The sequence below is a fragment of the Arachis duranensis genome, chromosome 3 (assembly GCF_000817695.3).
Source record: "Arachis duranensis cultivar V14167 chromosome 3, aradu.V14167.gnm2.J7QH, whole genome shotgun sequence".
In the NCBI taxonomy this organism is placed as follows: domain Eukaryota; kingdom Viridiplantae; phylum Streptophyta; class Magnoliopsida; order Fabales; family Fabaceae; genus Arachis; species Arachis duranensis.
In genome coordinates, this window is record NC_029774.3 from 127,593,842 (window position 1) to 127,611,609 (window position 17,768).

The following is a 17,768-nucleotide window of genomic DNA, read 5'->3' on the forward strand; positions in this document are numbered from 1 at the left end:
ACATGATGGCCTGTACCATGGAATCCAAGCGCCTAATTTAGCTATTCGCTGTAAAATTTTTGTAGAGTGCTATCTATATTATTATCATTTCGGTTTTGCCAAGCAACGCACCCACCATAGTTTTTGGCATAATTAGTTTACTGACTCACGCGTTCTCACTTTTTCATTATCCAATTTCATAATTACCATGCTTGTCCACTTGAATATGATGGATGATGACAATACAAAATTAATTTGCATCTTTTGAAATTATTTCATATTTGGGCACTACCAGAATTGGCAAAACATGTAACCCTTTTTTGCATGCAGGTCTCAGCAGTCTGCACCCACTTGATCCAAGCACACCCTCAGAAACTTGAACAGAGCATCTGTCCTTGCCAAGGCTCGCTTAAAAAAAAGAAAGTCGTTTAGGAAAAAGAAATTGTAATTTATAATACTTTATCATAAAATTGTGACTTTATCTCTACTGTTTTTTTGGACAGAAGAAAAAAAGAATTCATTAATCGAAATTCGAAAGTGTAATTGAAGAAGCGAACTTAAGAGTTATGCATTGACTGAAATTAACTTAGTGGCGGGGGTAGCAGAAGAATGGATCAAACTCAGAGGGTTGCAGCAATGGCAACGGCAACAGCCTCACGCGCTCACCAGTTCCACCCTGCACGTTCACCCATTCTCGATCTCTTCAACCTTTACTTGGGAGTCTGTTCCTTTTTCCTTTCATCGCTTTTCATTTCCTTCAGGGTTTTTGCGCTGCACTGAATAAGCATCAAATATGGAATAATTGTTGGTGTGTGTGATTTTAGGAATAAAACACAGAAGCGTGTACTTGCTCTTAGAGATATCCCTCCGCCAAATGAGCAGTTCCTTGTGGATTTTGAGCAGCTACAGAATCAGTTTCCGGTGAGTTTGAATCTCCGATCATTCCTTTGTTGTTTTGTCTTTGCAATAGTTTTCTATTAGAATGAACGGATGCCATTCTTTGCTTTCAGGATCAAGATCAGTTACGCTCTGTCACCGAAACTATTATCATATCGCTAGTCATGCAGTGCAGTAGCCATGGCCCACGAGCAGAATTTCTTCTTTTTGCCATACGAAGCTTGTGCAGTATTGGCTGCATTAACTGGGATACTCTTCTTCCATCGCTCCTTGCATCCGTTTCTTCAGCAGAATTTCCTGTTGGTCATGGCAGTCAATCAATGCCAACTGTTTCGGCTTCGGGATTATCACAGTCAGGAATGCTACCGCCGACGACCTCTATTGCCAATTCTAATAATTTTCAGTCTTCAAATCCTGCTTCTCCGATACCTTCAATTCATCCTGTTGGCTCCCCTGCTCAGTCAGCTATAGAACCATTGTCTTGTTCAGCTTTATCTCCAGTCAAATCATCTGATGTTTCCAGCACCGGACCACAATCTAAACAAGTGGCATCCATCAGAAACAACGATCTTAGCAGCCTTCGCCAGCTATGTTGCAAGATTATTTTAACTGGCCTTGAGTTTAATTTGAAACCTGCGGTTTATGCTGAAGTATTCCACCATATGCTAAATTGGCTGGTAAATTGGGACCAGAGGCAACAGGGTCTTGACGAGTCTGATCTACCAAAATCATGTGGACCTGACAAAGCCTTAACAGCTTGGCTACACAGTTGTTTGGATGTGATCTGGCTTTTAGTCGACGAAGGAAAATGTCGAGTCCCCTTTTATGAATTATTACGTAGTAGTTTGCAATTCATAGATAATATTCCTGATGATGAAGCATTGTTTACACTTATCTTGGAGATTCACAGGAGACGTGATATGATGGCTATGAACATGCAAATGTTAGATCAGCATCTTCATTGCCCTACATTCGGGACTCAACGGATCCTTAATCAAGCAACACTCAGTATTTCAGGAGAAGCAGTAGCACAACCTCGACAGCCAGCGATCACTTATTTAAGTGTACTTGGAGAACCATTGCACGGGGAGGTGATGAGTCTCACAATTATCTTAAGAAAACCATTATTAATATATAATGAAAATATGATTTCCACTGAAACAGTTAAGGTTGGAAATTTGTTGGAGCAGCACATAACCTAAAAACATGTGTTCCTCGTCGGTGACAATATAAAGAAATGCATGAATACGTGCTTAATGCTGTCTATACAGGGGAATATGTTACCAAATCACAGTGCTCCCATCCCCCTTTGTTAATAGACAATAATAGGTCAAATATGATGGCCATGTTTATTTTCATGTTATATTCCTGGAGTTTCCAGCTTTGCATTCAGATAGAATATTGATGTTTTTTCTTCACTTACTTCCCTTTGCTATTTCATTGTACTTATCTTTACGGTTAATTCAGAGGGAAGATCAAATCTGTCTATCTTATACTTTAGGACTTTTACAATTTAAGCCCTCACCTGTGACTCAAATTCTTTTGTTGTTGATATATCTCATCATATAGCAATGCAATTTCTTCATCTACCATGTACATATGTAGTTTTGATCACGATTTGTCCTAACGTAGTCACTCAATGCTTCTTGTAGGATATTGCAAACTCTATCCAGAAGGGAAGTTTGGACTGGGAGAGAGCTTTACGTTGTCTAAGGCATGCTTTCCGCACTACACCATCACCCGATTGGTGGAGACGTGTGCTGGTATTATGTCCTTGCTTTAGGCCTTCTCAAGCACCTACTCCTGGTGCAGTGTTCTCGACAGAAATGATCATTGAGGCAACTATTGATAGAATTGTTGAACTTCTAAGATTGACAAATTCAGGCAATAACCTTTCTTTTATGTTTTTAAATTTAACTTTCCTTTATACCCTTTTATATATGCTAGTTGTAATTGTGTGAATGCTCATATCAACGCAAGATTAAGTTGGCCAAGGAACAATAAGTCATTGTTCTAAAGACAACCTTGGTTATTCTCACAGAAAGGACGCCATATGGAAAACAAATATGAAGTTGATCTTGGTTAATGAGTTGGAGGGATAAGGTGACCTTGTAAAACACGTGCACGCTCTCATACACACACACATATTGTGCTTATATCTGTATTGGGTAACAAACAAGTTTATTATCATCATGTAAGGTCATTGATGATCTGATCCTCAAAATCTCTCGGAAGTTTTATTTCTGGGGAAAAAAAAATCTATTTTATAAAGGTCATTATGACATCGAGCAATTTAAAATCAATATGGTTTAGATACAATACGATTGGGATGCCAATCCAGCTCCCACTGCAGTTTATGCAAAACTTATTATGGTGGTTGATTTACCCCCATCAAGCTTTGGGCATGACATATTCTCTTTCTTAGAGAATTCTCCTTCCCTTTATTATCTCCCCTTTGGACATCTCCCAGTTTTCGGGGGTCTCTCTTGTTTGATTGGTATTGGATTGTTATAGGTTTATGACCTTTCTTTGCTTTTCTGCTCGTTGTTGCTTCAAGGGTTTTTTTTTTGGGTTTTTTTTTGTTCTACATCTTTGTTGCATGCTTTTTCTTCTTAGGTTCACTCTTATCTTTTATTTTTTGCTAGTTAAAAGGATTTCTTCTCCCTCCTCAGATCAGTCAGATGTACCTTATATCTCATTTCTTTCTACTAATAGGATGTTCTAATGTTCCCCAAGAATATTGATTATAATTTTTGCCTTCATCGTCAAAACTTACTTTTGAATAATTCTTGCAGAGATAAATTGCTGGCAGGACTGGCTTGTCTTCTCTGACCTTTTCTACTTTCTTATGAAAAATGGGTGCATTGATTTTGTTGATTTTGTGGAGAAATTGGTGTCACGGCTTACAGAGGGTGATCATCCTGTTCTTAAGACAAATCATGTGACTTGGCTACTTGCTCAGATAATTCGGATGGAGCTGGTCACGTCTACTTTGAACCCAGATGCTAAAAAGGTTGAGTTCAATCTATACTTTGTTGTTTTTGCTTGCTGCTATCAAATGCGAATTTCATGTTCTTGTGCTTTTTGTTTTTTGAAAAATAAAAGCGCGGCTTGGTGTGCAAGCATCCCGCGTTAAGCAGGGTACGGCCGTATGGGGATGGGCTATACCCAAAGGGTGTATGTAACTTTTGTTTTTAAAATTAAAAAAGATAATTTCCAAAACATATTCTATTAGTCATGCATATTTTTCACATATAAATTTTCTAATTCGATAGGAATATGGTGGAAATAGTTTATGGTAGAACATTCTTTTAGATTGACATATTATAGAAATTGAAGGAAGTTACTTTATGCTTTTACTAACACTTGAACTCATGTATCATACAGATTGACACAACCAGAAAGATTTTATCAGTTCATAGAGATGAGAGAAATTCTGATCCTAATGGCCCTCAGAGTACTTTGCTTGAATTTATAAGCAGCTGTCAATGCTTACGTATATGGTCGTTGAACACCACAACAAGAGAATATGTGAATAATGAGCAGCTTCAAAAAGGGAAGCAAATAGATGAATGGTGGAAACAAGTAAGCAAAGGTACTATTGGTTTTCTGTACGTACTTAGGGTCTATTTTGAAATATATCTTATTGTACTGGACTTCATATATCTTTTTCTTTTCTGTTTTCTTTTTCTTTTTCTTTTTTTTTTTAAATATGATTAGGAAATATTCATGATTATTTTCAAGCGTGCTTGATTTTCAGGGGATCGGATGTTGGATTATATGAACATGGATGATCGGTCAATAGGAATGTTCTGGGTTTTGTCGTACACAATGGCACAACCTACGTGTGAAACTGTAATGAACTGGTTAGCTTCAGCTGGCATTGGCGAGTTGCCACCACAAACAATGGGACAAACTGAGAGATTAGTCGCTACACGAGAAGTGACCCCCCTTCTCTCTCTCTCTCTCTCTCTCCTCTCTCTCTCTCTCTCTCAAACACACACACACACACATCTGGTTAAGAACAGTGTACAGCACAATATTTATACCCTCATTACTTTTCTTATTTTGAAATTACTGAAATTTCATTGAGAGGGATGCGGTTACGAGTTTCTTGGTGCTTGTTTTCCTCTTTGAACAACTAGAAATGAATTATTTAATTGTTACATCTTGTTCAGAGCAATAACTTATGTATTTGTTTATTTACATTTTTTATACAATATTTATGTGCAGGTTATACCCAGCATTGCGATTGTTGAAACGTACACTAGATTGTTGCTCGTCTCACCTCATTCATTATTTCGCTCACATTTCAATGTAATTTCCTTTAAAATTCTTGCCTCTTATGTTATTCTTTTAAAAGGCGTATTATGTATGCTTGAGAAAAGTTAAAATACATTGTTCTTTGATCTCTCACTTCATCTGCTTGATCTTATGGTGTCAGGAAATCTCTTAATGCATCTTTTTTAAGTTTGCATGAAGTTGTTTGGATGACCTTTTGTTGATCCTCCATATTGTTCATATTTAACATTTTATGCGCTTGCTTATTGCTATTATAAACATATGTTGACAATGCTACTTTTTGCAGCATTTAGTGCAAAAAAATTCTTCGTTATTGAGCAAGTCTGGGGTAACACTTTTGTTGCTTGAGATATTGAACTACCGGTTACTTCCACTTTACAGGTGATTATTCTGTATGCCACAATTTGTTTTAATAAAAGAAGAATTTCATTAAGGCAGAAAGAAGAATAATACAAGATAGAGAGGATAAGAGGTCCTGTATACAAGAGCCAAAAACAATCAAAAGAGTTATCTACTAAAGCATAGTTTTCAATCTCTCAACATGTTTGAGAGGGAAATTCCTATAAAGAGCTTTACACCAAACTGATGGTGCAAAAACGCTAGTCCTATCCTATAAAACTTGCTTGTCAAAAAATTTGCTATTGAAGGTGCATGCATTGCGCTCCAACCAAGTACTCTGGATAGTGACATATACTGCACATTGTGTAGGAGCTACTTTTTGTTTTTGTTTGGCCAATTTTGTTTGAAGGTGTTTCAAGGTCTATAGGGTTTTATCATCTAAACCTCTACCTTTCAGAAAAGGACTTAGATGAAGACATATCTTCTATTTGGCAGTGAATTGGATTATTCTCAATGTTTTAATTGAAGTTTCATTTCGTTTAGGTACCATGGAAAAAACAAAGTCTTGATGTTTGATGTGACAAAGATTATGTCTGCCCTAAGAGGCAAAAGAGGAGATCATCGAATATTCAGATTAGCTGAAAACCTATGCCTGAATCTTATCTTCTCATTGAGAGATTTCTTCTTTGTTAGAAGGGAAGGAAAGGTGGTTGCTTTGCTCTCCAGGCTTGAACATATATTAGCTTGCTTGTCATTCTGGAACAGACTGAGGCTTTATTTTCCCCCCTACTATTTTACAGGGTCCATCTGAATTTACGGAAACCTTGAACCGAGCAGCTGTTGTAACACTTGCTATACTTATTAAAACACGTGGGGTTGCAGATGCTGATCACCTGCATTATCTACAAAGTATGTTGGAACAAACATTGGCAACAAGCCATCATACATGGTCAGAAAAAACACTACGCTTCTTCCCTCCAGCTTTGCGTGAAGCATTGAGTGGCCGAATGGATAATCGAAGCCAGGAAATAAAATCATGGCAGCAGGTTGGTTATTCAAGTTTTCTTTTCATATCTGCATATGTACTGGCATGCCTTCTAAATGGTAAAGATTAAAGTCATGGAATAGTGTCTTTTGTTATCTCAACCTGCTACTGTTATTTTGAAAATTATTCGTTAAAGAAAGAGGGATGCGAACTTCAATAGCTAGGAAATATTCAATAGATGAAAGATAAAGCTTAGCACTTCTGAATTATCATGCATGAATAACAAAAGGAAGGACCTTTGCATGCCAAACTTTTTATACTATTCAACACAGTAGATCTCTCCATCTGTGCATCAATAAATGAATGCTTATTAATCACATCGTCCTTAAATCTAAAGAAATAAAAAAAAATTCTGCTTGTATAGTATTTTGTAGTATAACATTTAAAGAAATAAAAACTTAAAGCTACTCCTTTTGCGAAACCCTGTGATACATAACACTAGAGTGCGAAAGATAGACAACTGTTATTTTTAACATTTTGATGGTTATAATCCCTTTAGTGCCATGATAACAATTAGATTCCTATGTTTTCTGGGGCCCTTAACCAAAAAGGTGTGCCTCACCAGCCAATGTGTGCTAGGTACTGATCCATTCTAGGACTTTGTCTTAGTGGATTAGGTCCAACTGTTGTTTGTGCTGGTCCAAACTTTGAACTTCGAAGCCTAAATGGATTTTATATGCCTGAGCATCTTAGAGTATCTTACTAGGACAGTAGGACCAAAACTTAACAACTTAACCTTCTAGGATGGTTGATCCTTGGCATGAACCAGTAAATTACCATACATGTTTATTTTGAAGTTGTGGTATGTATGAAGTTTATAAATTAAGCATGACATGAACTGCCGCTATTTATTAGATTACATTTTTAAGAAATAACTAGCTGAATAGAAGTTTTTGCTTTATGAAACATGGTTAGAGGTAAAGAGGCTAGTGAATATGTTGTTGGAAATATGTTTTTATTAATTATTTTTTTTTCTCCCTCTTGGTATGTAAATTTACTTTGGAGACACTTTTGCAGACAGAATCCACTGTCCTAATCCAGTGCACCCAGCTTCTTTCACCGTCAGCTGATCCTAGTTATGTTATGACCTATATCAATCATAGTTTCCCTCAGCACCGACGATATTTGTGTGCAGGTGCATTGACATTAATGCATGGCCAAGCAGAAAACATTAACACCGGGAACCTGGTATTATTCTTTTCACTGTCATCTTAATGATACACATTGTGTTGGTAGCTGCTAGAACTTTACAAGATTAAAACTAATGAATTACCATTTGCTTATTTGTCTGCCACTTTCTGAACATTCTTGTCTAGCTCTTTTCTTTAATTTCCGAAACACTGTTGCAACAATAATTAAAATGTTCATCGTTAATGGGGTGGGATACATGGAACAATCAATGCCATGGTCTTTATAAAAACCTAAATTTTTACTAAAATCACAATAGGTTTAGTTCATGACGAAAATTCAGCAAGTTCTCCATATTTGTCTAGGGACGCGTGCTGAAGGAATTTTCTCCTGAAGAGGTGACAGCTAACATTTACACAATGGTGGATGTTCTGCTTCATCACATGCAGGTGGAGCTCCAGCAAGGACATTCCTTACAGGTTAATAGCTCTTACTAGGCTTTTTGTATGTTAGTATCTTCTTATCGATATTCAATATTCATCTAGTTTTTCTTGACAGGACCTTCTATCAAAAGCTTGTGCAACCATTGCCTTCTTTGTCTGGACACACGAGTTACTTCCTTTGGATATCTTGCTTTTAGCACTTATTGATCGCGATGATGACCCACATGCTTTGCGTGTTGTGGTATGTGTATTTTTAACTCTATCTGTGGATGTTTTAGTAGTGTTTACCATTGCAAAATTTGAACCATTTTAAGAATTGGTGATCAAATTCCTTGCTGTTTGACATGGGAATAAAAAAATGTGATATCTTATTGAAGCCTTATTGTCAGCTATGTTTGTATCGTCTTCACTAACCATGTCTTCTTTCGATGTTAAGGTCCTTGAACAAAACTGCTGTTGCATGACTAAGTTCCTAGATTGATTTTTCTCTTACTAGCCCCTCTTTTTCCTCTGCTGAATGGAACCGGGACTTTTGGGGAGAACATTTAATACTAGGGTTCTGCTAGTTAGTTCCTGAATGTAGTGGTTAAGATTTCGATAGTGGAAATCTTCAAAGCTTTTAATGCATCAATAAATTGGAAACTTAGGAAAAAGATTATTTTAAGTAAAACTTTTGATAAAAATGTTTATCAAAACATTTAATATTACTGTAACCAAGATGAGAAAAATCACTTAGCTGTTTGAATTCTTGTATTCCTAAATGCTTAAGCTATTTGAAAGACCATTTACAAGTTCTGTGTTTCAATTTTTAACGACTTTTCAAATTTCATGGACTTTTCAAATTTCATGCACAAACGTAAAATCTGACTACCCAAGTACATTTAATATAAAATTATGTTAATTTCAAAAGATAATATATAAAATTATGTTAACTCAAAGTAATGTTGCTTCCTATTATTCAGAATTTTAAAAGAATGTTTTATCTAGCATTTGGTTGTCTCCAAAGATGAATAATGTTATGACCATTGTTACAGATTAGTCTACTTGATAGACAAGAGCTTCAGCAAAGAGTGAAACTCTTCTGTATTACACATGGCCCCCATGAACATTGGCTTTACACAGGAGTATACAAGCGGGTAGAGGTACAAAAGGCTCTTGGAAATCACCTCTCAGGGAAGGATAGGTATACTAAATTCAGTCTTTCCCGATGAGATAAAGTATGCTTTTATTTTTTTTTTTCTTGTTTGATGTTTCTATAAAATTAGGTAATTTTATCCAGATGCCCCTTCATGTGTACAGTTTTTCATTGCAAAGCTCTGAAAATTGCATGCCCTGACAATAGCTGTATCAAACTTTCCAGGTTCCCTGTGTTCTTTGATGATATTGCAGCACGTTTGCTTCCAGTCATCCCCTTTATTATTTATAGACTTATTGAAAATGATGCTATGGATCCAGCAGACAGAATACTGTGCATGTATTCTACATTACTTGCTTACCACCCTTTTAGATTTACGTTTGTTCGTGATATACTTGCATACTTCTATGGTCATCTTCCTCCAAAGCTTATTGTCCGTATACTCAATGTACTTGATATCAGCAAGGTATAAAAACCACCTGCTTTCTGGGTAGTCTTGTTTTGTTTCCTTATGGTTGCATAAAATGGTATTTACTTTTGCAACTATGATTGGATGCGTATGTATTTCAGATTCCCTTCTCAGAGTCATTCCCGCAGCAACTAACTTCACCAAATCCTGCTGTGTGTCCTCCTCTGGATTATTTTGCAACTCTCTTATTGGGGTTAGTGAATAATGTTATCCCACCATTGCATAACAATTCAAAATCTGGATCAATGGTAGATGCAACAAAACACAACAAGCCTCCAGCTATGTCTCAGTCTGGAACAGCAAATTCTTCTGAGGGCCAGAAGGCATTCCACCAAATTCAGGATCCTGGCACATATACTCAGCTAGTTCTCGAGACAGCTGTCCTTGAAATACTTTCCCTTCCTGTATCTGCCTCTCAGATAGTGCAATCTCTTGTTCAGATTATTGTTAATATACAACCAACACTGATACAGTCCAACGGTGGTCTCCAGAGTGGTTCAACAGGGCAAGGTTCAGTTTTACCAACATCGCCTTCAGGGGGAAGCTCAGATTCTCTTGGGGCAAGCAGATCAACTCCTTCAAATCCTGGAATAAATACATCTAATTTTGCTTCACGAAGCGGTTATACATGCCAACAACTGTCTTGCTTGTTAATCCAAGCTTGTGGCCTCCTACTGGCTCAGCTTCCTTCCGATTTTCACTTTCAGCTTTACTTGGAGACGACACGAGTTATAAAAGAAAACTGGTGGCTTACAGATTGGAAAAGGTCACTTGGTGAAATAGACTCTGCTGTTGGCTATGCTTTGTTAGATCCAACTTGGGCTGCACAGGACAATACCTCAACAGCTATTGGTATGGTTTCGCAGAGGCATTGTCTCCTAAAGATTACATTGCTTAAGTCATAACACTGGAACTTTCTTCCTTTTTTCCCCTTGGTAACAATCATAGTGTCATACTGTTAGATTTCAAATTTTATATATCAATCTCTCATTGATATTACAAGATGCAACTCAATTGGTGACATTTTCCTAACCAAAATATATATGAATTCCTTGACCAAGGATCTCTGAGGTTGGCATGTAAAAGTTTCCAACATGCACAATTTTCCTTGAGGTATATATGCCTTTAAGGGATAAATAGGGCTGGATAAAATACTGGGTCAATATAAGATTCTAAAAGATGTCATTTGCCCAAAATTAGATTCTCTAGTTATATTAAGGTAGAAGCCAACTGATAGGGTGGAAGTTCTTGAAGTTTCTCTCTTCAGAGAATTTTTTCTTTTTCTTTTTTTTTTTTTTCAATTTCAAATAGTAGATTAACTAAAAGAACATGGAACTAGCTTCGGGTTTGAAACTGTATTTTGTTATCTTTTTTATAATTCAATCTTCCAATGGATAATTATTAATTTTTTGTATTTCATTATCAGCATTTATCTGCATTGAAATTGAAATCTGGTACCTAGATTTATGCTTGGTAGGATAGGATATGCTTGGTGATAATTAGGCAAGCTTCCAAGTCATGGTCTTGGCTTGTAATTTCAGGGAATATTGTTGCCTTGCTTCATTCTTTCTTCAGTAACCTCCCTCAGGAATGGTTAGAAGGGGCGCATGTTATCATCAAGCAACTTCAGCCCATAAAATCAGTTGCAATGTTGAGGATAGCATTTCGTATCATTGGTCCACTCCTTCCAAAACTTGCCAATGCTCATTCACTGTTCATCAAGGTACAAAAAACAATCATTTTCACCATTTTAGGAAATTTTCATGCTATGTGTGAATATGCTTACAATAAGAATGTGACCAGGCTGAGCTTGAGCGTATCCTTCACTAGTATTATCACAGTATCAATAATTTCTCTCTTTCCTTTGTCCTTGACGTAAACATGAGTATGGAACCATGATAGAAAAAGTGAGGGAGAGAATTCTGATATGATATAAATGATAGTATCTGATACTATAGGAGAGAGGAATGGGAAGCTTGCTGTGCAAGCTACATAATGGTAGGTCAGTCGTTCTGATTCTACAGTAGAAAGCTTGGTATTTCCAATGTACCCAAGTTCAATTCTTTGGTTTCACAAAACCTTGGATTTAATTATTGGTGGGGGAAAAATTTTTCTTTCTGTGGCTATTGTCTTTAGAGATTAGGGTTGTGTGTAATTTTTTTTTTGGACGGGCTCATATGGGTTACTAAGATTTTCTGGTATTTGTGTTTTTCCTCCCAACCGTTCATTGTCAGACTCTGTCATTACTCTTAAGCATACTTGTGGATGTATTTGGAAAAAACTCCCAACCACCAGCTGCCGTTGAAGCATCGGAAGTAGCTGATCTCATTGACTTCCTGTAAGTTCTCTACTCGTTGATCTAAAATGTGGCTCCTAAAGTTTATCTTGTGCTGCCTGCTGCTTATTTTTCTATGATACTTGGTGTTCAGCCATCACGCCGTCCATTATGAAGGTCAGGGAGGACCAGTGCAAGCTAGCAGCAAACCTAGACCAGATGTTTTGGCTCTTATTGGAAGGGCGTCAGAGAATCTTCGTCCGGACATTCAGCATCTGCTTTCACACCTAAAACCTGATGTGAATTCTTCTGTATACGCTGCATCTCATCCAAAGTTGGTACAGAATCCGACTTAGGCGGTAGAGTATACCCTCAGCAAGTCGGGGTAAGTGGTGAGGAGAAAGAAACTTCATGCTTTATTCTTTTCTCAGCTAAACATTCCCATGTATACAGAGATCAAATATTTGTTACCTTTGTATTGGAACCGTGCAGGTAGTCTCGCTAACATTTTTGTACATGGGGCCTGTTTAGTGTTAAGAAGTGGGAATGCCTCCAGGACTGAACATGTTTCTTTAAAAGCATGTTGTGAAGTACAATCCGGTGACAAACTGACGACAGAATCTAGATATTGTAATTAAGAACCCAACTTAGATTTTACACTTGTATTTCTTCCAGAGTGTCAATGTATATATATGTTGCAATGTTTTCTGTGAAACTTAGGTACTAGGTAATGCCATATCAATTTTCTTCAGGAGTTACTGTGCATGTACGCCTGTTCATCATCAATCCATATATTAAGCTAAGAGGATGCTTTTGGTGCAGTTGCCCCTTTTCATGGATAAATGATTTGTAATTTTCCATTGATGGCGTGGATAGGAGGATTGTACACGTAAGCGAAGCCAGGAATCTTTATTTGGCCCCAAAAATAAAATATTGAACAAGTGATTTAACGCCTTTTTTTTTTTTCCAAAATTTATGTGCAGTTGAGCAATTTCCTGTACATTAGTCCCATTCACTTGAGAAGGTTAATAATTATTCCCACTCGTGAAGATGCAATACTCACAATCACATAGTCACATGCGACAATAGTGTATCCAGTGGGCACCAAACTACCAATGGCAGTTACAGTGTCAGTTAATTTAATTCTCTTCGTTATGGATCCGTGGTATGTTCGCGTGCATGGAAAGTAATCTCTCCATGGTCCCCATAGAGATTTGGAGCAGCCTTTATTTATGTGTTATTCGCACTAATCAATGTCAATTTGTTCAATAATTATTAACTTAACTGATTTTCTTCCTACAATTTTTCCACTCTAATCACATTTTATTAAAAGATCGATAGTGGCTAGCAAAAAAATATTTTATGTTGGATGTTATAAACCAATGTATTTTTTTTAGCAAGAAAAATTCATGTGGAGTTTTTTTTAACACATTCGTATTAGTAAATATAATTTAAAAGTAATCTGAAAGTAATTTATAATTTAGTATTGTATGTTAAAAAAATGGATAATTTTAAAGGAGGTAGGTAGAACTAGTGAACTGCTCTATCCAGGGTTTTAGAAAAGAGAAACTCTTAAAAGACCAGTAATTTTTAATATTTTTGTCCATTATTTGACCAATAAATTAATTTATTAATTTATTTGTATAAACTTTGAAACAATATGAGTGTACTGTATTGATTTATGTATACTATACTAGTATAAAATATATATTGAAATACAAATAATAAAATACACATTAAAATAAATTAAACCACACATGTATATACAAATACATTAGTAACTAATTTTGTTATACCAAAAGTATTTTTGTAAATTTTTTGACCTTGGAGGGTCAATCTTTTTTTTTTCTCTCTCTCTCTCTCTTTCTGATATTACCTATAAACATGCAAGTACTATTGGATTATGATGAGTGATGAGAATAAGGCCATGCAAAGTTTCAACAAGGACCACACAAAACCTCCGAAAGGACCACAGTGGTGGAGTCGTTGCTAGCTATCTTCTTCATGTTTCTGTTTCCCACGTGATTATTGTCCATGAATGCATGATATTAATATCTCTCTATGATGGTACGAGTTGTAAATTAATTATCACTTTCGTGTTCATTAATTGAATAATGGTCCATGGTAGAACAGAAAATATAAAAATCTAAAACGGGCATTTATTCCCAATGGGATCAATCGTACGTATTAATAGTGGTCCATCCTACAACATTTGAAGTTACAGAAAATATATGATGCTATCCTTGCTTCACTTGTAGTGGTAGAGCATTTGAAGCAATGCTGGTAGCACCATTGTGTTCTGCAGTGCCATATTCCTCACTCTTCTTGTTCAGGTTATATGGTGCTGAATTCATCACCCTGCAAGCATACAAAGTGTGCCATCACAATCACATCAATAATTTCTTCATCCAATCTTGGTCTGTGTCTATACTAACCTCTCCTTGCGCTTCTCTAGAAAACGAGCCAACGATGCTTTACGAGCCTGTGGCACAGCTGCATCACAGATAGCTAAAATCAATAAACCAAGACTGCAGATTGATTCCTCCGAGTTAATATGTAATTTGCAAATGAAATTCCAAAACTAAAGAAACATCAAAACAAGAGTGTGAGAAATAATATTGCCAAAAAGTACCTGAAGTCAACATAGTGGTTGCGCTCACTACTTTTGGAGGCTCCACCTTACTAACAGAACCGGTGGGAACCCCGGTCGTTTTAGCAGTCAGAAATTCATCAGTACTAGTGGAGCCACTCCCTGACTGCGCACCCGAATGCGATGAGACGGATAAAGGACTTGGAACACCGGAGCTAGGTGGTGTATTAACAGCCACACTATCACCGGCTCCCAATTTTGAACCACCTGCCTGAACCTTGGGCTGTGCCAACTCATTGCCAGCCAACAACATAATAGCTTGTGCCTGAAGAAATATCGCCACATTTAAAGTTAACCACTATGGATGCCTGGTTAGTAAGGTGTGAAATAAATGGAGAAAGGTACCTTTTCAGCAGAGATATCTTGGAAGACATTAACAGTACCCGCATAGAAGATTGTAAGTTGTGCAGAAGGTGGAGCTGTTTTCACATTGCTGCTTCAAAAGAAATTGAACCAGATTAAAATAATTGATACAAGTGTGTGCACTGCACACATAAAAATTCAAGGACAAACTCAAATCACCGTTCAGCAACAGCACCGATGGTTGGTGTAATTGGTATTCCCCCAAGTAATGTCTGCTTCACATTAGCACTGCCTATATTCTGAGCAGCCGATGCAAAGTGATTCTTCAGGTATGGATTCCCCACAGAAACTGAAATTGCTTGATTGGAAACTGAAAACATCTTCACATCGTGAGGACGATTCACAGAATTCACATCATGTTGTACAGGATACGGAGTCATGGAAAAATGAAAGCCACCTTGTCCATTGTGATTGAAAGATTTCTAAATAGTAAGAACAAACAATCAACGGAAGGAAGGGAAAAGAACATGTCAGCGGTTTACTTATGGAAGGTTAGATCATTGTGGTGAAGTCAATTTATCACAGGGGAACTTGGAACTTGGATGTTGAGCAAAACACAAGAACATCAAGCTAAGTTCAGATCTGAAGTGAAGTGAAGTTCATTTCTTATACCAGATATAGTAAATAAGCAGAATGAAAACATTTGTCCTCTTCAAGTACAAAGTTGACTTTAAAATAGAACTAAAACTCTAGAAGATTAAATATTGAACTAACTTGTCAATTTGGGAGGAATCTAGAGAAAGTGAGAGAGATGGTAGGTAGTGTGAAACCTGAAGTTCAGGAGCAGGGAACTTTAGAGTGGAGTCAAAAGGCTTCTCATCTTGAGAAACCTTAAAAGACATCAAGTGTGGAACAGCAGAGACTTTGCTTGAGAAAAGCCACTGAGCAGTAGAGCCCTTGGTGAAGCCTACAATACAAATTAGAGACTCAATTTCCCACTCAACACTCAGATCATAGATTTTCACAACTTGGAATCTATTAATTACCCTATGTCTCTACCTACTTGTTTATTAGAAATACCCAATCAACAAATTGGCAACAACTTCACCATGAATATTGCAAATTTAACATACAACATAAACTACTTCAAGAAAATCTAAACAATAATCATGATTTATTAAGCTCCATTAAGATAACCTACTACACACGGGATGGGACCCCTAATAAATAAGCAATCAAATTGTAAGAACATGATGACATGTTTAATTTTGTAGCTCAAACCAAGCTGCATGCAATCTGAAAAAGTAGAATTGAACCCAGAAAAGGGGAAAAGGGAAAGCAAGGCAAAACTGAATTCACAAGTTTAAGCAGCAAAAGAAGTTGATAGGGAGAAGGGAACATGCCAGAATCTTTGGAGCCATCATCGTTGATCTCTTCTTTGACCACAAGTGGCTCCTTTGAGCTTAGACCCATGAAATCTCTCTCCATTATCACCACTATATTTATATCTATCCAAATTCAATCAACAGAGAGAACCTTCTTCTTCTTCTTCTTTCCCAAAATAGAAACTAAAAGAGAAAAAGTTTGTTCCTTCTTCAGAAAAACATGAAGCACAGAGAAACAAAGAAGAACAAAGGAAAATAAAAAGCTGAGAGAAAGAGAGAAGACCAATGCTATCTGGTCACAGAGGTAGAGCAAGTCTCATGAGATCTTGACCGTTGAATTTTTTCACTTTTAATAATCAAAGGTTAATAGCTTCCCGGTAAAGCCGGTTGGGATGGACGGGATAGTCCGGTAAATGAGCACGTGCGTTATGTATTCACACTTCACAAAGAACGAGGCAGTGAACATTGGGTTGGGTTCCCAGTTGTCGGTGACACCAGCTCTCTCATTGGCTAACATTAAGCACGTGACCTCTTGCATTTTAACATTCATTCCTATCCTCTCTCTATATTTTTGAGGTGGAAAAGATATAAATTCATAGTTGCTATGCCTTAGCTTTAATTTTAAACATTTATGGAGAGTACTAATTATAATTAAAATAATAATATTCTAACTCGAAATGAGTTTCATATTCGTAATCCAATAATATTTGATGTGTTTGACAAATGTTGAAAACATGTGCTAGCTCCCCGGCCGCCTAATAATTATTGTGGTCCCTCTCCCTAGTTAGTAAGGATAGTATATATATATTATTATATAGATTAAATTTGNTATTTTATTTAATATTTATAAATAAAATAAATTTTGTTTGTTTTTGCTATCAAACATATATATACACTGTTATTTTTTTTCCCTCTTTATACAACTAATCAACTATGAATGTAAAAAACAAAAGCAAATAAATGAAGTTGTGATTTGATAATTTCATATACTATTAGAAAAAATGTGTAACCGAAGAAGGTTTCATGAAATAAAATATTAACGCAATAATATAAGGTAGCATTTATTTTAACGTATTAGAATAAAAATTGAGAGATTAAAATTTAGTATTATATTTGTTAGTCGAGAAATTGGTATTAAAATTTTAATTTTTGTCGTTAAAATTTTGGTATTTTAGTATTTTAAAAAAATAGAACACAAGAGACTAAAACTTTTTAAAACAGAGACATAAATTTTAATAATATTTTTTATCTAAAATATCTCATTTTAATTAATTAATTTTAAATTTATCTTTTGTATAAATTAAATTACAATTTTATTTTTATTTTAATTTCTTTCTCCTACTTTACACCAAATATATAAGACTTATTTTAGTTTTTGTTTTTTGTCTCAATTTTTTCATCTTTATCTTTCTTCTAAA

At 36.1% G+C, this 17,768-nt stretch overlaps 2 protein-coding genes across 2 annotated transcripts; one reads left to right on the forward strand and one right to left on the reverse strand.

Moving 5' to 3' along the window:
• The first annotated feature begins 217 nt into the window (after positions 1 to 217).
• On the forward strand, positions 218 to 12,966 carry LOC107481479 (mediator of RNA polymerase II transcription subunit 23). Its single transcript, XM_021139277.2, is given in 20 exon segments — positions 218 to 900; positions 990 to 1,967; positions 2,529 to 2,760; positions 3,672 to 3,889; positions 4,264 to 4,471; positions 4,637 to 4,905; positions 5,110 to 5,193; positions 5,465 to 5,559; positions 6,061 to 6,223; positions 6,318 to 6,563; positions 7,580 to 7,750; positions 8,056 to 8,169; positions 8,249 to 8,374; positions 9,168 to 9,316; positions 9,494 to 9,734; positions 9,839 to 10,589; positions 11,279 to 11,460; positions 11,972 to 12,075; positions 12,167 to 12,397; positions 12,505 to 12,966. Coding segments are annotated over 19 exon segments (4,845 nt in total). The 5' UTR covers positions 218 to 588; the 3' UTR covers positions 12,369 to 12,397; positions 12,505 to 12,966.
• Positions 12,967 to 14,151: 1,185 nt separating this feature from the next.
• On the reverse strand, positions 14,152 to 16,604 carry LOC107481469 (protein TIFY 6A). Its single transcript, XM_016101747.3, has 7 exons — positions 16,369 to 16,604; positions 15,796 to 15,932; positions 15,185 to 15,447; positions 15,008 to 15,095; positions 14,645 to 14,927; positions 14,448 to 14,505; positions 14,152 to 14,370 (listed from the first exon to the last, which is right to left on the reverse strand). The coding sequence occupies exons 1-7, from the start codon at positions 16,451 to 16,453 to the stop codon at positions 14,250 to 14,252; spliced, it is 1,035 nt and encodes a 344-aa protein (XP_015957233.1). The 5' UTR covers positions 16,454 to 16,604; the 3' UTR covers positions 14,152 to 14,249.
• Positions 16,605 to 17,768: the final 1,164 nt, after the last annotated feature.